The sequence below is a fragment of the Orbicella franksi genome, chromosome 3, assembly GCF_964199315.1.
Source record: "Orbicella franksi chromosome 3, jaOrbFran1.1, whole genome shotgun sequence".
Classification (NCBI taxonomy): Eukaryota; Metazoa; Cnidaria; class Anthozoa; order Scleractinia; family Merulinidae; genus Orbicella; species Orbicella franksi.
The window spans coordinates 30,105,183-30,126,834 of NC_138147.1; the positions used below are offsets into that span (position 1 = coordinate 30,105,183).

Consider the following 21,652-nt stretch of genomic DNA (forward strand, 5'->3'; position numbering starts at 1 on the left):
ACTTCACCAGTTTTAGATGCGTTCAAGCTACATCCCGGGTGAGAGAAAATACCTTTAACTAAAACCAGGGAAGAAATATTTATACCCTATTTTATCCCTCTACTCCTTATTCAAGGAAAAAGAACAAGAGAATGGTCAGGGAACGACACGACCAGAAGATAATCACCCTTATCTACTCTTCCAACATATCAGGCCTTGTGAAAGGGCTATCTGATGCTCAGGCTGTATTCATGTGCAGGATTGCTCTTTGCATCTTGAAGCCAGGTACTGCCCTAAATTGAGCTGGGAATTTGTAGCCTAGCGGTACGGTGCGGGAGTTCCTGTAACATCCTCTGGGAGTGCTGTATTTTGCCATTTCATCTCGAAGTCTTTCTGTAGTTCTGTGAAAACCAAACCATGAAAATCTCTAACGCAAATGCGCATCAGAAGCATGGCCAGTACAACTTTTGGGTCAGAGTTAAATCCAGCTTGAATGTTTCTCAAAATTGACCACATTCCTCTTCAAGGGGACGCGATGTCTGGCCGCGTTAGAATAGGAAAGTCAGAAATCGTATCGCATTTAGCCTCTTCTAGCTGTTCATTTAGTCGGGGCGAAGCGCGAAAAACGGCGAGCGGAAAAATAGGGGAGAAGCGCGGGATGTGATACCCCCTCGTCCCCGCCTTTTTAGGGGGGCTCTCGCCGTTTTCGTGCTGCTTCCAACTATTAACCCGAAAACTCGGAAGAGGTTAGGTTGTATTTTCTTCCTTGATTCAAGTCAGTTAAAGACATAGAGGCGCTAATGCAACCACTTCTCGCGCCCCAGGCCGCCACTCATTCTCAAAAATAGTCCATTTCTAGATCACAAGACAAGTTGCTAGGGTAAGCTTTGCCTGCCTGAGGAGAGAGAGCCTGGGATCGAGGTTGCCAAACTCACTGGAATCAAAATAAAATCGTAACGAGCACACCAGTACAATGTTGCCAGGCGTTTATTTTCATTTCCAAGCTTCTTGCACCAGGCGATACCCCGTTCATACTCACAGAAGGTACAAGACTTAGTGAAAGCCCTGAAACCCGCTCTAACATGCTTCAAACAGCGGACATCAGGGCATGGTTTACAACAGTACTACCCGTATATTACATCTTAATCACAACATCTTGAATTTAAACGACAAATATATAATTAACATCAACTATATTGAACGTCTCTTTCCCTGCCGTGACTTACATTGTCACGAAATATTTTCTTTTCCGAGTGAAGCATTACGTGACAAGTGAAGTGACGATTGCTAAGAGATACTACATACTTTGATATTAGGATATCATTAAATTTAACTACATCAATTCTTATAAAATCTGAGTTTATATATCAAACACTACTTCCTATTTGTAAATTTAATAACAACAACGGGATGAAAGTTGCTGACTGCCAAATTGTGCGCCTTGCGTCTAAGCCTTGCACTGTTTCTTGTCCAATCTGTTCAAGACTTGGACTTCCATCAAGTACAGTTTAATTCCTTTGACATGAAACTACTTGCTGCGGACCAACTGAGAAAATAGCTGCTTAAAGAAGATTTTAGCGACACGGTAAAAATTAGTTTCAAAAATAGCTTGGAAATTCCATCTGTATTCTGCGTACTAAAAATAGGAGTAATTTCTTTTTATATTATAAGCGTAATATCTTGTTTTCAAGGGTCTACAAAAGAGATCATGATGTAACGCTTTCCCCATGTCACGGGCAATCCTTCGTGGTAATGCGTGAGCCGTCCTGGGTGCATGAAAGACCAGCCTCGGCGAGTTTCCGTGACTTGACAGTTGTAACGCAAAAATCTGCATCCCCCGCCCTAAGAACAGAAGAAACAATTATCAAACAAACATCGAACAAGAAAAAAAAATGAACACAGCAACGTCGGTTTTATGAACTCGCTAAAAACGTTATATCTAAAGGACCGACCGTTCCCATTTATTTCATTCAACTTACCGCAGTTCATAATATATTACGCAGCAATGAGACGCTCGTATATAATCAAGGCTCCGTATTTTTATTTTAATGGAGAAAGCGCGCGAAAAGTGGCGACAACCATTCCGCTTTTCACTGGCTAAGATAACGCAGCCTCCATTCTGATTGGCCAAGCCTTTCGCATGTCTTTTTGCATGAAAACCCACTGAGAAACACTTCGAAAACGTTCAGATTTGGCCCAAATAATTGCTGTTGACTTACGATTTGTTGAGCAGTGGTACTTACTCCGTGGTCAATCCCTGGCCTGGTCAAAGCAATGTTGATTGTGTACGTTGAAGAGTCATGATGTGGTCTGAGATAGTACTGTCGGTTAGGATCGTACTTTACAACAAAGTTCATGACGGAACGAGCCTGAACAGAACAGAAACAAAAAAGACAAAAGATTAAAAACAAGAAATCGTTGGAGTACATTCTGACCAGTGTCGTTTCTGGCGAATCTTCGTAAAGGACCCGAAGCGTTTCCGATTATTGAATCTACGTCAGCTTGTCGCCGACAGTAAACGTCATCAAAATCTTCGGGCTACGAACGTAATTTCGGCTCTCCCTGTTAGAGTCTGACACTTATTATTAAGAGAGTTTGAGGATTGCGAGAAAACGCTGCAACGACACATTAAAGTACCAGGCGACAAAACTTCGCAATAGAATAGATAACGACACGAATTTCTTAAATTTTGACACAAATATTTAAGATGATTTTTCGGGTTTATTCGTACCTCAGAGTTGTAACCAGGGTACAGTCTGGCGTTGACAGGTACAATGAACTCTTTGAGAAAGTGAAGCCAGTGTCTCTCATAGCCGATCTGCGGAGACAAAAAACAAGCAAATAAACAAACTCTTGGTACGATCAATTCTCCACTGAGCACGGCGTTACTACAGTATATTACACTGCTAAGGTGAACCGTGATGACAAGAAGAACTCACAGTAATGAAGGTCATAGTATATAACACATCTCTTTCACCAATCATGGCAAAGGTGCTTTTTTAACAACCAATCAGGAACAAGCATTAAACCAATCTTAGCTTGACTTACGCACGTTTTCCCGCGCATAGCACAGGCCAGCCAAGAAGAGCAGCTACCGACAGTGATGAAGGTTACAACCCTCCAACCAATCAATGCAAAGGTACTTTTTAACAACCAATCAGGAGCAAACAATGATAAAGCTACGATCGCCTGCGTGCGTTTTCCCGCGCTTCGCACCGGCCAGCTGTACGCGTCAGCTTGGAGTTGTGATTGGTTCGTTGCGATGTTCCAATTTGAGCACTGTGATTGGCAGGATGCGATAATTTGGTTTTGAGAGTGATCTTCATTTGCTGCTAACATCTGTTAGAACGTTATTGATAGCAGCTAACCTTTTTTTTTGTATTTTATTGATATTTATATAAGTTTATAAATAAGAGTGACAATAACAATTGAAATTACATTTGCAGATAAAAGAAAGAAAAACTAGATAAACTAACGTGAGTAAAGATGGAAAAAAAAAGAGGAATACTATTACTAATAAGACTACTTACGAGGAAAATACTAATACATCCAAAATACTTACTAACTATTTATATTCATGAATAAAACTACGCTAATTTTTACTTTTTTTAGAAGAAACTACATAGATTAACACTAGTATAGATGAAGAAAAAAAAAACAAAACAAGAAATACTGTTACTAATAACACTACTTATAAGGAAAATACTAATATACCAAAAATACTATCTTATTAATATATTAGTAAGTTAGTAGGATAGCAGCTAACCTGGTTCATGTGTATGTCGTCCGTCGGCACATTCTCATAGCCTCCTGAGAGTCGCTTATCCTACGAAACACACAAGATTAATAAGAATAGTGGTAACTTGGTTGTAGGAAAAGACCAGTCAGAAAATAACGAAGAAGAAAGCAAAATTCAAGTTCACCTCATGTTTTCCTCCAGACCAGTCACCAAAATGTTCCATTTCCTAAATAAAGTAACCATAAGAAAATTAACACTTACATTGTACGAAAAATTGGCTTTAAAATCTGTTGGTCTCACCTCGATAAGATGCTTGGCAAAAGTATCTGTCACGATAGGGAACCAGTACACATCGGGACAAGGCTACAAATAAATATACAGTCTACAATCAGAGAAGGTCTGCAAGACAGTGCGTAATTCAGGAACTAGCTACATACTAACATGTGCTTCTACCAACATTTGTTTGACGATCTCACTGTGGCTTTTACGTTAAGTCTGCATACGAGCAAAGTGGCCCATCAGCCCGGCGCTTTTCTCCGGTTTCTGTAGCATGAAGTGACAAGGGGTATTTCTATTCCCCCCTGGATGGGATGCTAGTCCACTGCAGGGTTACCCCCGGCCCCAGCATTAAATTTGCCGGTACCCATTTATACACCTGGGTAGAGAGAGGCACTGCTAATTCCGTAACAACTATTCTTACCTCTTCAATAGGAACGCTGTAGTTCAGGTTCCCTGAATAATTTTCATGAATATATTTCTCCTCCCAGTCCTAGAAAAACAACACGCACAACATCAAACCATGTTGAAGTTTGTCGAGTGTGATATTAAGTTATTCAACTTACTGGAATATGCAGTTTCTCTGTGCGCATGTCAAACTCAGTCCTCCTTGATTTGGAGAGATTTAACGTCACTTGAGTGGTGGATGAACTGAACTTCTCAAACTGATTAATAATTCATCAAGTTTGAACAAAGGAAATCATGACCGTGACGGTGTTTCGAATTCAAGATTTTGACGATTTTATTTCTCCGTTTTCTCCTTAGTTTTAGTTTCGATTGAGAAGATATATCAAACACTCAAGACAGTGCATTTGTTTGACCACATTTCCAAACACCTCGAAGTTCGTCAAAAATACTCCGCTGCGCCTCGTTCACAGTGGGTCAACTTTTTTATATGGAGTTAAAAAAAAGCTCAGTTCATAATTTCCCGGTTACACTGTGTCAACAATGAATGGCAACGTAGTTTCAATTTGTTATGTCATTCCAAATACTGGATTTAAATGATTTTGTAATCTTCAACGGTCAACACATCTCAAGCCCCAAAAAATTCAGACTAAAAATTCTCTAAATACATGCATTTAAAAAGTTCTCAGATTTCAGCTGCCAGACAATAGTGTCCTTTGATGGATGAATCCTTCTTTATTGAATAAACCCAGCGAAGTCATAATTATCAGTCTTAGTCTAGGCTAGCGTTGTTCAATTTTTACAAGCTTACCAATCTGTTGTCAAAGATCTCCCACAAATCATTATGCAAATGATTTGTGTTATAATTGTCGGTCTCCAGCAGACGACCAAAGTCATAAAGATTGGTGGCATACATGAAAATTCCCTGCAAAATGAAAAAGAAACATCATTCCAGATACTTTGTTAGACAACTTCTCAAACTCATCAGCAATTCGTTAAGTTTAAGCAAAGAAAATCATGACTGTGACCATGTTTGAATATCTGATCTTACTTGGCATTGATTCTTACGATTTTATTTCTCCGTTTTCTACTTAGTTTTAGCTTCAATTGAATTTTGAAGTTCGTCAAAAATACTCCGAGCATCGTATTTTCAATTCTTTATTTGATGTTTGGAAATGGGGTCAAACACAGTCTTTCATGTTTCATATAGTACTTAAGTTACTTTGTCTGTTCAAATGGGATCGCTTACATGCATCAGGGCAAGCTTATTAGAAGAAGAGATACAAGTCAAAGTATAGCTCTTTCCTGGACATCACATATGGATATACTTACACGATCTCTGAAATACTGGCACAATGCCATGTCTGGATCAAGTTTAGAAGGCCCAAAGCTTCCTTGCATCTTGTTCAAGACTTGTTTTTGGATCAAATAAATGCTTGTAATGAAAGGAGAATTCCATACGCCCCTGGAATGAAAGAAATTACTTGATATTTTAACTTTGATCACATTATATTCAAAAACAGTGTAGCCACAATGAAATAGCAAGATGGTGTATTTAGATTTGGTTCTTCCACATTATGTGGAAGTTTGTTCCTTTTTCAATCAAATTTCAAGGTTTTCCAAGGACCCAAATATGTACCTTCCATGGACTTTCAAGGCCGGGGTGGGATGGGAATACACCGAGCTATTCCCTTCTTACCATGGATTTTCTCTCCATTAAGAAAGAGCCTTTATTAAATTAACCTTTTAACCTTCACAAAAAACTTTTTTACTTACTTCCTCTGCTTCTGAACAATAGCAAGGTAATCACGTGATCGAGCATAGTAACCATCATTTCCAAGTGCGCCCCAGAAGTTTGACCACAGTTTGCCGTGCTTTGTTACAATAGGTGCTAGCACAGGTCTTGGGAAAAAAGGTAATGAAAATTAATGTTAAGACATGATTTAATGCGTTTTTTTTATGGCTAAATCATTTCTTCACAAACATTACATTTGGCACACTTCATATAAACTTCTTTATTACTTTTTGTTCGAGGTATAAATGTCAATGCTTGTCGTTACTGACCTGTTCTGTTTGATGAGAATCTTCAACGTATCCTTGTTGGTAAGAACAACAGATGCATCGACAGAGAAAAGATAGTCACACTTCTTTTCTTTACACATCTCACTGAGTTAACAAAAACAAACGAACAAAAAAAATGCGAAAAATTAAAATCCTTCATATGCAACGAGTCAAACAACCGTTCTTGTTACAAGATAAAAACATTTTATTGTTAATACTACAAGTAATTTACAGAAAAAACAACAACAACAACAACAACACATTATGATTTCACAATTATAATAATAATAATAATAAATAATGTAAAATCATATTATTACAATAACAGATCTATTCAACAATAGATGTACTAACTACATTGCCGTAAAGTATTTAATATTTAATTACTATGTTCAACAAAAAACATAATGGAAATTAGCATGATCGATAACATTCAGACAAACATTTTTATTCTCCTAAGTGGCTGTCACATACTCTTTGAGTTAGTCCACCTTACTGGTTACTACTCAACAAAACTTCAACCTAAATGTCAATGTGTCTAACTGTACAAACAACAACAACAAGCAAAAGTTGCAATAAAATGTCTTACACAGCACGATTTCTGGCTTGATACTCATTCACAGTGTCTTCAGGCTGCAGAACAGTGACGGAGTCGAACTGATCCTTGACCTCATCTGTTAACCATTCTCCAATTTGTGGCTTGTGATATGAAACCTAACATGCAAGACAAGGATACCATAATTGTAGATAAAGTTCTGTCATACAACTGTATATACTTAGACTATGCTATCATGAAAGGCAACTGCAATTCTTAATATACTGCTAATAAGTTACTAAAGTGTGCTGGTCTGTTTAGCACACATTTCTGCATGACGAGCTTTTTTGGCATTCTGGCCGTGCAAAAATTGGAGTGAGAGCAAAAAAACAAACAAAGCACTTGCCCATCGATTTCTTTTCTCTTGGTCCAATTTGCACGCTGCCAGAATGCGGAAAAAGCTTTTTGTACAGAAATGCTTGCTATGCAGGCTAATGTCTGTTCTAAAGCTGAATGAAGAAGAATCAAAATTCCCACCATGTCGGCACAACGCTCCTTGTAACCAGGGTATCCCTGTAGAGGTGTCTAGGTATTACTCAGATGAGAAATGTATGGTTGGACATAGCAAGTAGAAAATTGTGGGTCTCGGAAGCTTTAAATACAATCTCAAGATCTTTTGTCATGACAAGTCACAAAGTCTAGTTTTTGATTCCTCCTTTCTGTCTAATGTTGGAGTCTTGACTTATATAAGTGAAATAGATAGCCGACAGTATACCTACCGTATTGTGGACCAGAAGATCAATGTGCTTTTTAGGATAATCCAACTGCATCATTCTATTCAGAAACTCTGGTACGAAAGGTGTAGGCTTTTCAATAAACAATCCCATCAAGATTTTAGGATATTCCTTTTCCTAGAAGCCGCAGAGAATCAAAATGTAACAGTCAGAACCTAAGGAATAAAGGCTAACATAAAGTGACCCTACAATATTCATAATTGAAATTTACTTATAACCTACAAAATTTCCTGTGAAAGCAGAGATGCTGACCTAAAAAAAAAATCAAAAATCTGGGAGATCACCAATTTTACCTTCTCAACCCTAAAAAGCTCTTAAAAGTGGAAGTCTGCTAATTCGACGACAAAGATGTGTCAAATAATTATAAAAAAAATATATTCCCACTAAATGCCACAACTCATCCAAAGTAAGTGAGAAAAATGTACTTAAAGCTCAATCCTTCATATCTGGGATATTTTGTTACCCATTCGGGATTTGGTCTGACACCAAGACACCCCCTGATAGTCTGGCAGTGTGGGCATAGAATGATGTAAAAGAGAAGAAAGCCTATTAAGGTCCTTTTTATACTATTCTTTTTGTAGTAGGTGATGTTTTGTAAATAAGTTGCGCATTACTACCAGCTGAGAATGTTGTTATAACAGTACGCCAAGATGCGTGGAGTTTTGACATCTGTTTTTAACCGATAACTATTTCCACTGTGGTGAAAACAAAACACAGCACAATCACATGCTGTGTTACCTTGAGTTTGTCTAATGATATCGTATCTTCAGCACACGCAGTGCAACCATCTCTGAAGTTCCATTTATCAGGCAGGTAGTTATCCAGGTAGTTTAAAAACAGCTGAAAGTACACAAACAAACAACTGGCTTACTCCACTGTCAATATACAACTCATGATAAGAATCTCAAAAAGTCTGTCATAAAAAACAGAATGATATAAATCCTGGTTAATATATAATATCAACTATTTTATAAATTTCCATCCATCAGAAAACAGCTGATTGTTTTCTACATTGCAAAGGAGATGAGTGAGGAAAAAATGCCAGCAAGTAAATACTGTATAACTGATAAATTTGAGTCAAATTACCTTGCTAGGTCCATTACCATGAGCCACAAGAGGCTGAGTTCCATATTCCTTGTTCTCCAGCCAGGCCTTGTCACCACTGAACTTGATTTCCACTTCCTCTGCAAAAAATGTTTAATATGTTATGTGTTGACTATCCATACAGGGCTGTACCTTAACCACATGCTCCAAAATCATTGGAAATTCCAAGCCTGGGGTCAAAAATTTTAAAGGAAAGTATGTCCTTGGAAATGTATTTCCAAAGGGGTGTGTGGGACAGGGGGGGGGGGGGTGGGGCGTGCCAAACCAAAACACTCAAGATGGGAGGGGTATGGATATTTTCTGCAACAACATATTTCACTACTATAAACTGTAATTTTATTATACCAAAGTTCAGGCCAAACTAAGACAATTTTACGACTTAAGTTGTTCTAGTCAGTTAAAGCAGTGTACCTTCTGCTCCATTCAGATTCATGAAGATTTCTGCTTTGTTATCTAACTTCATTTTCAACTGATCCTGTCAAAGCAAAAATAAATAAATAAATAAATAAATAAATAAATAAATAAAATAATAAGATAATAAATAATAAAATAAAATAATTAGTAAAAAAGAAATAAGCAACTAGTAAACATAAAATATCCTTTAGTTCTTATCTCCAGCCACAGCTTTCATAATTTCCAGCAATGCTAACTAAACAATCCACAACGAGGAAGCCAGACACTACAAGCCATACAGTGCTAAGGGCTGGGTTCATTGCTAATTAATTACAGTTGTTGTTGGTCATACGCATCAGAGGTGTTTTACAAAATATTGTTCAACGCACCCTTTTCTGCTTGTCCAAAAATATCTTGGTGTAATACAACTGATCATCTTCAACATCTTCAATGGCATGATCTGCTACAACTTGGTGGAATGTTGACGCATAACCTATAAAACCTGATGAAACATAGACATATACAATGTTGTTTAATAAAACTGTACATAATTCTTTAGATGTAAAGCAAGAAAATAGGGTAAACACGATCAATGAGAACATTACTGGCATGTCTGTCAGGGCAAAGAACAAAGTTTAACTGACTTCACGTATACCTCCTGAACAAAGATATTTCTTTCCATGAGAAACCTCTGGGTATTGGTCCTGTAAAGCAAAAAATTATAATATTTTCAATGAGCAGCTCTTTGTGACTTTTAGTTGGTCCTGAATGCAGGGATGGGGGGTACCCCATTTCCCAGCCCAAATGTTATCTAAATCCCACACTAGAATTTTGCCTAAATCCCAATCTTATTTACATTTGTTTTGCCTAAATCCTATTTTCCCAGTGAAAAAATCAGCCAATCCCAGTTCTAATTTTATCACTTCAGACCCATCTTTATGGTTAGTGATGATGATCAAAGGTAAACCATAAGTACAGAGGACACAGAAGAGACGAGAGGTGAGGCAAGAAGAAGGGGAGAAGGAAGAAGAGGACAGGGGCAGGATTGAGGCGTGGTGTGGCAAAGCGAGAGAAGGGGAGTTGAGGCAAGAAGAGGCGAGAACAGGAGAGGGGAAAAAGGAGAGGGGAGAAGAGGAGAGGGGAGTGTAGGAGAGGAAAGAAGATAAAAGGGGTGGAGAAGGGAGAACAGGAGAGGGGAGGGGAGCGTTGGGGAGGGATGGAAATGAGAGGAGAGGGGAGAGGGGGGAAAAAAAGAAGAAAAGAGGAGAGGAGGGGAATAACTCATTTTTCCAAATCAGCCAAAAGCAAATGTACATACTTTGAGCCATCTGTCTGGCCAGCAGAACCCTTCAGCAGAAAAGACCAAGTTGGCATTAAACTCAAGAAACTTTTTCAGGAATTCCTTGGGATTTGCAAGTAGTATCACATCATAGCTGTGGAGAAATCAACATAATTTAAATGTAAAAATTCCATCAAAATATAAAGAAATCAAAACGTGATTTATTAACCTAAAGAAAAAGTTATCATGCAAAACTATGACTAAAAACACTATCACACTGACGTCCTACCTATCCACAAACATAAGCACAAGATTGCTTTCATTCTTGTGAAGTTCTGTTTCTTTTTTAAGAATGTTGATTTTGTGGCCTCCACCAGGATAATTCTTCACATCTCCACCTCGCCATTCCTCGCCCATTCCGAGCACCTACATGTACAAAAGATCTTGCATATAAGTATAATTAGGTAAAGGAGAACCAGTCTCCTCCCCAAAAACTTGCACCAAAGAGTTTGTAGGGTAAATACTAGAATGTCTGACAACTTTTTTTCCATACATTTCAAAGATTTCTGAGGTAGCTACTCAAGGAAAAACAAGACGGCAAAGCACAAGTTCACACCCAAACAAGCCTACATACTCCTGACGAGTATGCATCAATTTTGGGTAGCCACTTAATAAGGGTCAAGACCGTAGACAACTCTCAATGGAATGACCAAAAGGTAGCTGGGGTGGCCATTACAAAGAAGTGGCCAGTTAGCAGGGGTTTTACTGACAATAATTTCGGGACTTTGCTAACTAGTGGCTTAATAAGGGGTACCCGCTTAATGTGACGGCTTAATAGAGGCTTGACTGTATGCCTTTGTAGGATGCTCCACCCAAACCAACAAGAACACAAGAAATATCAACTTGCCAAGTTTTTGACAATCTGTTGCTTTTTCTTTTCTTAATTTTTGGTGGCTTCTGTCCATGCACCTTCATCAGTCAGAGTTGCAATATTAAAGTTCACTATTGCTCACTCTATAACTCTGCTTGCTCTCGTTTTATTCATTTTTAAAATAAATGGTAAATAAGCATGAGGGAGTGGTTTTCTCTCATTTCCCAAGATATCTGAACTTTGTACTCCCCTCTCTCCTGCCCCTCTCCTGCACCCCTCCTTGTCCCTTGCTAAACACACAAAAAAATCCTGTAAGTTGGTTAAGACCTCTACTGAAGTAGGATTGTAAGCAGAAAGATTATTTTTTTAAGGAGTAAGAAATAAAAACTATAAATCACAAGCTGACAACTTATTGACACAACTGTTAAAAAATTTGCACTCCATTCCCACGTTTTATTTGCATTTATATATTATTCCTCTATTTCTTTTGAAAAAAGAGATGGAAAATACTTCACTTTGAAATGATATGAAGCGACATATTTCCCTATGCATTCCACATATAGAAGTGGTTTCAAGAAGTAATAACAATCGTGAGAATTAGCACGTTTCTTCAGACTCATACACTAGATCCATTCATTACAGACGAACCATCAACGACCCTTTCATGACAACATGACATTCGATATTTCACTCTCTGCCAACGTGTAAGAAAGCGTTGTTTGTAATCAGCCGGCGTTTTCCTCAGAAATTAAAGGAATTCGGCAATATCCTTTAAGATACGTGAAAACAGAAAAACATCAGCACTTTTACTCGTTTTCCCTGACGCATTCCTTCAATAAAAGACTTCACGGTTGCAAATAAAAATCCAAACCGTTTACGTGCAGAAAATTGTGAGATTGCTATCTCTCAGGTCTGTAAAAGTTCGGCTCCTTCGCGAAGTTTGTTTCTGAAGGTAACGTGCAGTTAACTGGGAAGGAATCTAATAAAAGTTAGAAAGTTAAAGAAATCTGAATTTCTGTTTACACCGAATGATTAAATATTCAAATGCTCAAGCATAACAAACAACACGTGCGAAATTAACATGTTAGAGCCCATGCAGAAAATTTGACAGCAGATAAAACTACGAAATTCTGTGAATATGAAATTTCATTGCCGCTCCAAGACGTAACGAAGGCTTAAGTGGATGATATCTCTCAACGATGGAACAAAATTAACAAGAAACTAGTAGATAATTTAAGTAAACTTGTGTGTCAATAAAGATGATCAACTCATCTGCAAGCTTCACAGCTGATCTAGGTCTATCTAGATACATGTATAAATAATTAACGATACCTTCACATCGATGTTACTAGATTTAGCAGATCTCATAAATCTTTTATAGCCATCTGTTTCGTCTGTTGCTACCGTTATGGCAAGCAGTTTGAGCTCATCCAAACCTAAAATCACACAGACAGCATGGAAGGGAATTTTTCTGATCGAAGTGTGTTGTTCTAAAGATTACTTCATAACTGTGTAAAAAAGTTTCCCCCGAAAACCATAAATCTTACCTTGTTCCTCACAACAAACATCTGTTAGAAGTACAACTAAGACAACCAAAAGAATACAGCTAACACATCGGAGTGTATCTCGGCTCATCTTTGCGTCAATCCACCGAGACACGAACTGTACTCAAATGGAGCGCTTCAGCGCTCTTGGCCGAAAAATGAATCACGTGACTATTCAGAGGGGTAAAATTCCTCAATGGGGTAAAATTCCTCAATGGGGCGGGGTGTTGGTGGGGTGATAAGAAGGAAACCTGGGGATTCGAGATTTTACACAGATCTGAGCGATTTTTTGAAAGCTCTCAGTAGTAAAATATGACATTTGCCTAAAACCTCGTGCTTCTTTGACTCTTAAAAACATCAGTGATGCCCATAAATTGCAAATACACCATTTTCAAATTGTTAAAATTCTAACAGCACTGAGGCTTAGGGGTCTAAATCAAGAGAAATCATGTTACTTCTATTGTTTAGTATTACTCTCAGCCTGGGTGTTTCGTTGAAATTTTAATACCTCAGAACTAATTTTTGAATTTTTTTGGTCAGGTCATAAATAAGGTAGGGAAAATCACAGATAATTTTGGTCTTAGGGCAAGGTTTTTGGGAAGTGGACCGCACACCCCCAGCCAATTTTTCCGGGATCACCCCCCCCCCCGGGTTAAAACAATCTTCTCTTTGTTATGATTTTCTGGCTAAGGCAGTGTATCACCCTCTACTTAACTCAGTACACAATTCCACACCAGAAGGGCAAAGTGTACATTCCTGTTGGTACAATAATTGATAGAAGCACATAACTAAATAGCATATTTAGGGGACCACTGCTGAGATTACTTTGTGACCTGTCTGTGCTCAGTCTGGACATGACAATTTTTCCTTTGGACTACATTCAATTAACTAATTAATTAAATAAGTTAACTTGCCACTCAAAGCATTCTTCTAAAACACGTTTTATTTTGAGTTCTCATATTGATATTTAAATAAGTTTATTAATAAATACTATGTTCAATAATGAGTAAAAAGTAATGCTGATAATAATACTGATATAAATTGTCTGTTTAACTAAAGTTTTGACTTATTCATAGATCAACTGACATTTCACAAACTGAGTGAAGACCTGTTAGAGGAAGAAAATGTTGCCTTTGTGATGATGTTCACAGTTGTTCTCACACCACATGATATCATCTGTTCATCTATAACGGGTAATATCACATGAAGAAAGAACAGCTAGTGAAAAAAGTGTCTTGTCTTACAGCTAGGCTACTAGACATTTCTATCATGTACCGGTACTTAAATTCCATTTCTTCTTCTTCTTCTTCCTGGGCGACTCACCTCCTTCAATTCTGAAGATTCTAGTGAGCACATAAATAAAAAAAAAACTACAAATTAAAATAAGGCTAAAATGCTATAATAAAAACTAAATAATAATAATAATAATAGCAATAATGATAATAATAATAATAATAAAGTCAAAGTCAACATCGTTTGGTTTGGCCTTGGTCAGGCGGCAGGCTTTTCTTGAAGGCCGTCAAGTTTGGTGCATTTACTGTTTCATTGGCCAGGCTGTTCCACTCTCGTATCGTTCTCGGGAAAAACGAGTACATGTGGTAGTCCGTCTTTGAGCGGGTAATTTTGTACGCATCTGAATTTACGTGCCGTGATCTCCTTTGAAGTGGAGTCATGAACTCTTGTGTGTCCACGGCTATCAAGCCTTTATGAATTTTATACATCATTTATACATTTTTGACATTTCTTTGCCAATTTCTCCCACATAAGTACTCCACACTTCACTTCTCATGAATATCCTTTGCCCCGCTCCCCACAAATTCTACCAAGTTGCAAATTGCAAGAGACAACAGGCACTTTGCATGATGGCGTCATTTGACTACAACTACCAGAATCCTTCACTTTTTCTGTTTGATATGCTAATTAAGGCAATTGCTATTAAATCCCACTGGGGCTTCAAAATTCAAGTAACAGAGAAAACACGAAAGGAATTCTGGTAATTGTAGTTAAATGACGACAACATGCAAATCTGCTATTGCTTTTCATCTCTGCAATGGCGATCCAAATTGTTACATCCAGGAACAGTTTTTAATTTGAAAAACCATGGCAACCTCACATCACTTTTTTTTTTCAGCTGATTTTAAGCAATAACTAAAAAAAAAATTATTGTAATTGCCTAATTTTATCAGTAACAGTTGACTTGATCCCTAATACCAAATTAATTGCAATAATACACAAAGCTCAGCGACTTATGGTCATAAACAGTAACTTGAATCTTGTTCTGTTCTGTTTTCTTTTTTCAGACTTGAGACTGTTCCTCATCTTCCTTGGATGAGTCAAGAGTGTTTTATGCTCTTTCCACAGCTTGTCCTTTTTGATGATCAAACACTGTTTTATCATTTTGGGAAAGCTCTCTTTCCAAACATGACACAAAGGATGTGCAATGAAATGCTCCCCCAGAATTTCTCCATGCCAAAATGTCAACTCCATTTGGGAATGGTGCTACCATGTGCTGCGAGACATCTGGATGATCCATGATTGATTACCAGTCCAGCAAGTACTTGTTATCAGAAAGTACCAGATATCAGACTTTTCCTATGCTATGTCATTTGCAGTTTCCTGTGGTCAATTTTCTCCAGGTGAACAAGACTTATGAAGTGTGTTAAGGTTGCTTATGATGTTATTTAGCCTTGATTAAAACAGTAATGGAGGCGCAGTGGCCTCATGGTTAGTGTGCTCTTCTCCGGATTGAGTGGTCTGGGTTCGAGCCCTGCCTGGGGACATTGTGTTGTGTTCTTTGGCAAGACACTTTACTCTCACAGTGCCTCTCTACACCCAGGTGTTTAAATTGGTACTGGTGAATTTAGTGCTGAGGGTAACCCTGTGATGGACTAGCATCCCATCGAAAAGGGAGTAGAAATACTTCTTGTCACTTCATGCTACAGAAACGGGAGATAAGCGCTGGCAAGATGGGCCACTTGGCTCGTATGCAGACTTTAAACCTCCCATCACAGGTCATATGAGAACATAATTTGCATCATTCTTTTTTGTCAATTTAAAATACTCTTTGATGACATAGGAGCTTTCTCTGACTGCCTATCATTTTGGTCGAATAAAATTGAAATAAATGTACTTAAAAAATGTGGAGCCTCACTGATGAATGATGTAAACATTTTTTGTAGGAAAAGGATACGGCTTCAGGTGTTCTGCAAATGCTTTGATCTCTTCAGCCATAGTGTCCTGTGAAAAGAAGAACAGATGTGTATAAATTTGTGCTCCTCTGCAGTGATTTTCTAAGCTGAAAGTAAGGCGTGGGAACTAATAAACCTGTTAAGGACGTTTGCACTAATTGTTCTTGCGCATCCTTACTGTGCATACAAATTCACACTCCATGTCATGCATCAGAGTGTGCACTAAGTAATAAAATGAACAATGATAGGGCAGATGGCCATTGCTATAGCTTTGCCTGGATTTAACCATCTTGGACATTTGGTGACACCTACTTTTCTTTCCAGAAACAGATTTTATTTACAATTACTTCCACATTGTCCAAAAATGAACAAAAAATCAATGTGGGAAGTTGAAAAAATTTCAAAGATTTCTGTCCACAGGACATCGAATCCTGCCATCTTGCAGCTGCAAGGCACGTGAAACTATAGTTGACTAAATTCACTTAATAGGTCCACCTAAACAATAATTGGCATAGAACATTTCATTTCAAAGATCAAATTGAAATATTTTTGGGCTTACACTGTGGCCTTATTCGCTAACCAATTTTTTCAGATTTAGGGTGTTCTTCCAGGCATGTTCCCTCCAAAGTGAACTCGGTGACCCCCCATTTTTTTTACATTTCCTGATATAACTACGGTAACTCATCATCTTACAGTGGTAAAAGTCTCAGAAAAAAAAATCAAGGTTGGAAAATTTTTGCATGAACGTCCTTAAGTATTCTTTGTAGAGTGCTATGAGCTAGGGATTCTGTGACTAACCACTAACGTGCATGTTACCTGTTGAACTGTGGTCAAAAGGCTGATCTCAACAAGGTACGAATCTGAAATGGGTTGGCATGACTGTGGATCATTAACACTGGCAACCTGAAATGTTACAACCCATATTAATTAATTGTCATAATGAACTAATCAATGATTAAATATTAAATAAATTTATTTAATTAATTAATTTATTTATTAAAACTAACACTTATTAAGAACAACAAGAAAGGTGGCTAATGGTCCATCAATAAAGTATGTGATATGCACAATTTTTGCCAACTTTCAGTCAGATCTTTTCCATAACAACATCTTGTAATCTCAAATACTTTGTAAGGCTAAGGAGTTTCAAATTTACCATTTGCCACCTCTAAGATGGATTATGAACCTTGCCAAGGACCTCATCTTAGACTTTATAGATACATATATGTTTATACAACTTATCTCATTCTATGCCACTGAATAAATTGCTTCATGCTATGAACCCACAGTTGCTCTAAAAAGAGCAAGGGCTTAATACTGTAATAATTAAAATATGAATTGGCTCTCAGATTATCCTAAACAAATCTGCCTAATTGCGCTGCAAAATTCACTGGACATGGGAAACAATATTACAATAAGTAATAATAGTTACTTACTCTGCAAACTTGACTAACAGTGATGCGCATGTGTCCTTTAACAAAATAATATCTCTTCAAGACAAATTCACTTTCAAACCTAACATGACAAGGAAGAAGAGAGACTGTATTGCATGTAGCTTCAATGTATCATAGACACCTTTCACATCATATCAATAGCTTACTAATACATGGAGTTTGCTCTCTGTTCTAGAAACATAGCATTTACGACAAACATTTGTACAAGGCATTTTCTGTGAAAATGAATTGACTCTCACGCGACTGTCGACTGAGATGTCGATCGAGCGTTGACCGAGTGGCGATCAAAAGTAGCAATGAACACTTGTCTGTAGATGCCTTTAGGAGGGGGGCATTGGGATTTTCGGTTTTGGTTATTTTTTAGATCGATTTTTCGGTTTTTGTGCCAAAAGACTTCGGTTTTTCGGTTTTGGTGTTCATTGCAGTTTGTGGATTTTTTGTTTTTTAGCATCTGGTTTTCGGTTTCTCGTAAAAAATACTAGGGGTTTTTCGGTTTTGGTATCCAATGTGGTGTTTGGTTTTTCCTATTTTGTCCTATTTGGGTTCTGGTCTCTCTTTGATTTGAGCGGCAATTGATCTCGAAAAGCCACGAAACGCCAAAGTTATTGAGAGGAATGCGTGACAAACTAAATGTCATGGTAGGGGATCACGCATCTCAAATGACGCCAGAGACTGTAACCTTGCAGACCAGGGTGGTCATTAATTTGGTCAGTTTCCAACGTGCCTCCCGTGCCAGCAATGGAAGAAGCAATTATTGTGGATTGTTTTGGGTTTTTTCTACGAGGAGGGGAAAGGTGGCAAGAATTTTCAAAAGAAAAATACGTCTAGATGTAAAGTGAAAAGGGAAGAGAGAAGCCCGCAGAAGCTAAAAGATATTAAAAGATATGAAGGTTTCAGACAAGTCCATGATATTCACAAATACTTTGATAAAATTAGTGTTAGTGTAATTTGCTCTGTATACTCCACTTGGCACAATTGTATCGCTTTTTGATGGTTTTGTATGCAGTTTTCGGTTTTGGGGGAATTTTTTTGCGGTTTTGCGGTGTTGGATGATTTTCTCTTTGGTTTTGCGGTTTCTAATATACCCCAATGCTCCCCCCTCCCCCGCCCTCTATAGTACACATGATTTTACTGCTTGATCCAGGGTCCAGTCCAAATTTATGCATGAACCATTAAACTAGACTACACCTCTTAAGGTTACAGTATACCTTCAGATCGGCAATTTTCTTCAAATTTGGTTTTTTGGTTCAAACTAATGGTCGAAGAGTAATCTCTAATTTCTGAAAACAAAATTGAAAAAAACCTAATATTGGCGGAGAAATGGATGTTTTACGTTATGGCCGGAAGTAAAAGTTCCCTCTTGATTGACAGCCCTATAACGTGTATGCAATCAACCGAGACTACTTTCGCGGGAATATTACCGATATTGATACCATGAATTGGCTGGCTACTCAGTTAATCAGCATTGTTAATCCAAGCATTTTTCGTGTTAGATGTAATTCTATTAAGTTATAAGTAAACATGGACCACGGAAAAGTCCGTTTACCAGTTCGAAAGAGCGAAGAATGAATAAAAATACATCAATGAGTGAAGAAGCGAAAGTTGGCCTCGCGGATGAAGCTACGGACGTATCAAGCGGGCAAAAAGATCGAGTCAAGAGAAGAGAAAGGTTGTGTAAAATTTGGGAACTCGACAGCGATAACAGCGATGTTTACAGTGACTCTTTGGTTGAGTTCGATACCGATGAATCGTCCAACTCATTGAGATCCATTGTAATATTATCCATGCACATTTGCTCTGCCGCGCTTTCTTTTGTTTGTTCTCGTCGCCCAGCTACTCTAACGTTCGTATCCTTTTTCGTCTTCCCCATTTTGCCAAACCAGCTTCAAGAAAAACCCAGCTGCAGAAAAATTATCTCTCCGCCTTGAGCGCATTGCGAAACGCAAGGTTTTTTTTGCAGATTCACGCGTAAATTTCACCGCGAGTTAATGGTAGTAAATTTTCCAAGCGCTGATTGGCTCAGTGATCTGAGAACCCAGTTGAAGGCGTTTGTGGGCGGAGTTTGTTTGCGAAGTAAGATATTTTTCTTAGCGCTGTTTTCTCGGATAAATTTTTTCACTTGAAGCAGACACTTTAAAGAGTTACAACTCAAACGGAATTTGTTTGTTTGCCCTCAAATTTGGACAGTAGCTAGATTAACATATAAAAAAGAAAAAGGTGTCTGCGAATTGTTTATTTCGAAATATTTTTTCTCCGAGAGCGATTTTTGTACGATCACTTCACATTTTTTTAATCCTATTTCGAAAATGTTCTGTAACTTTTTACTACAATTGAATATGGAAAAACGCAGACACGCTTTTTTAGTGCTTTTTGTCCTGAAACCGAGGAAAAAAATAAATTGGCGAAAAACAAAATTCGCTTTGACTTGTAGCTTCCAAAAGGTGATTAGGACGCTTGCATTTGGTGACCGTGAAAAAATTGGCAATTCATTTTATTTCAAAATTTTTGGTATGGTTTGATAGCCAGCTCTATAAGCTTTAATTTGATATAGGGGCTAAGGTATCTACAGCTTAAACCGGACGCGCTACATCGCTTGGAGGCGAGACACCCCTGAAGGTATACGGTAACCTTAAGACTAACAAAGTAGAGAGACACAATGAGAAAAACAACAGACCTGAATCCAAGTTCTTTGAGGAAAGTTGTCAGATTATCACTTGTTGATACCTCCACACAGCTACGTAGCAATGTGCTCCGACTTTTATCGCCCATTTCACTTTGACCAACATAACGAAGTTGCCTGTTGAGCAAAATGAATTTGTTTTATTAAAAGCTCTGCTAAATAAGCAAACTACCAGGATGTCCCACAGTGCAATTCTCTCAGTCCCTTGTCACTTTGAAACAAAACAAACTAATGCTTACCATGGGGCTTTTGGATCATCTAGGGAGTGCCGTGCCCTAAGAGAAACATTGCTGCCAGGACTACCTTAAAAAACGACAAGAAATACTACATAAACACTCTGACATTGAGAAACATGGGACCTCCTTAAAAGGGTGGGGTATGACTTTTTAAAATATAACTTCCTTTGAATCAAATCCAGATTTTTTTGCTAGTCCATACCTCAAGGCTGAGCTCTTCAATACCTGAACATTCATGAAAGAAAGGAAGGAAAAGGAAGGGGCAGAGAGAGAGAAAGGGAGGGAGGAAAAGTTTAATGCGTTGATCAAATGGAGACATCAAAATCCTAGCTCTTCCAGGGATACCCAGAGTGGGCATTGTGTTAGTTTTTTTTTTTTTCTTCTTCACCATTAAAAGATTTGATACCACATCAGAAGGGTGGGGAGAGGGAAATTTTAAAATAAACTGCTTTGAAATAATGGTGAATCGAGAGTACACTTAGGGCGCCGCCCCGTTCTTTTGTAACAAATTGGTTCCTGGGAGTAGGGGCATTTCAAGGTGAGGTATTTGAACACCATATTTGGCATCTTTGGCCCGGGCGATGGGTTTTTGAACAGCCAGAACTTCAAGTAAAAGCCCTGGTGGTCGTAAGCTGCGAGTGGATGTTGAGGTTTTGTACTGATCGGTACATAAGTTCGTCTATAGACATGGATCGAAAGTGCTACCCTACAATTTACGCACAAATTATGAGCTCATTACCAAGTGTACACAGCATTTCATGATCCACAAACGTCGCAGACTGCCGAGATGCCCCATCACACAATCCTCTGAGTCTGTGCAGCAGAGTGTTCACAGATTCCTTTCCTACGCTTCCTTGCAAAAAGTACTCAACTTGATTTTGCCTCCCAACCACCGCCATTTTCTTTCCAATCATCGGGTATCCCGACTATTCTACGACAAGCGCCAAATTCCGAACGTATCCCGAAGATTGAGGCTGCTTCTTTGAGAGTGGAGTGGCTTCATTTTTCCGAAGGTATAAACGTCGCTATTTAATTTTTAGGACTTCGATGTACCTTTTGATCGAGAAAAATCATTTTAGAGTAACTGTGAGTGGGTATAAGAATTTCGCACTCT

The 21,652-nt window shown here is 38.2% G+C and overlaps 2 protein-coding genes across 2 annotated transcripts; both read right to left on the reverse strand.

Annotated features, from left to right (window-relative positions):
• Positions 1 to 3: 3 nt before the first annotated feature.
• LOC145481906 (multifunctional procollagen lysine hydroxylase and glycosyltransferase LH3-like) lies at positions 4 to 13,625 on the reverse strand. The gene is made up of 22 exons (XM_081460471.1): positions 12,984 to 13,625; positions 12,769 to 12,872; positions 10,855 to 10,991; positions 10,605 to 10,719; positions 9,942 to 9,990; positions 9,676 to 9,788; positions 9,305 to 9,368; positions 8,876 to 8,973; positions 8,528 to 8,629; positions 7,775 to 7,906; positions 7,050 to 7,174; positions 6,464 to 6,565; positions 6,176 to 6,301; positions 5,732 to 5,864; positions 5,211 to 5,324; positions 4,419 to 4,487; positions 4,019 to 4,081; positions 3,903 to 3,944; positions 3,746 to 3,805; positions 2,711 to 2,797; positions 2,223 to 2,348; positions 4 to 1,821 (listed from the first exon to the last, which is right to left on the reverse strand). Exons 1-22 carry the CDS (start codon positions 13,069 to 13,071, stop codon positions 1,666 to 1,668), a joined length of 2,205 nt encoding a protein of 734 aa, XP_081316597.1. The 5' UTR covers positions 13,072 to 13,625; the 3' UTR covers positions 4 to 1,665.
• LOC145481911 (mediator of RNA polymerase II transcription subunit 18-like) lies at positions 13,625 to 21,650 on the reverse strand. The gene is made up of 7 exons (XM_081460475.1): positions 21,278 to 21,650; positions 20,542 to 20,605; positions 20,297 to 20,419; positions 17,605 to 17,683; positions 16,985 to 17,071; positions 16,171 to 16,217; positions 13,625 to 15,626 (listed from the first exon to the last, which is right to left on the reverse strand). Exons 1-7 carry the CDS (start codon positions 21,450 to 21,452, stop codon positions 15,578 to 15,580), a joined length of 624 nt encoding a protein of 207 aa, XP_081316601.1. The 5' UTR covers positions 21,453 to 21,650; the 3' UTR covers positions 13,625 to 15,577.
• Positions 21,651 to 21,652: the final 2 nt, after the last annotated feature.

What these genes read in the sequence shown, in the direction of transcription:
- LOC145481911 (XM_081460475.1), bottom strand. Translation starts at nt 21,452, where the DNA reads ATGATTGGAAAGAAAATGGCGGTGGTTGGGAGGCAAAATCAAGTTGAG. An exon ending in TGAAATGCTGTGTACACTTG is followed by an intron (nt 20,606 to 21,277) that starts GTAATGAGCTCA and finishes TCGTTTTTTAAG; the next exon opens with GTAGTCCTGGCAGCAATGTT. An exon ending in TTTGCAGAACACCTGAAGCC is followed by an intron (nt 15,627 to 16,170) that starts GTATCCTTTTCC and finishes ACACTTCATAAG; the next exon opens with TCTTGTTCACCTGGAGAAAA.
- LOC145481906 (XM_081460471.1), bottom strand. Translation starts at nt 13,071, where the DNA reads ATGAGCCGAGATACACTCCGATGTGTTAGCTGTATTCTTTTGGTTGTC. An exon ending in TTTTGGACAAGCAGAAAAGG is followed by an intron (nt 9,369 to 9,675) that starts GTGCGTTGAACA and finishes TTGCTTTGACAG; the next exon opens with GATCAGTTGAAAATGAAGTT. An exon ending in GCCAGTATTTCAGAGATCGT is followed by an intron (nt 5,325 to 5,731) that starts GTAAGTATATCC and finishes TTCATTTTGCAG; the next exon opens with GGAATTTTCATGTATGCCAC.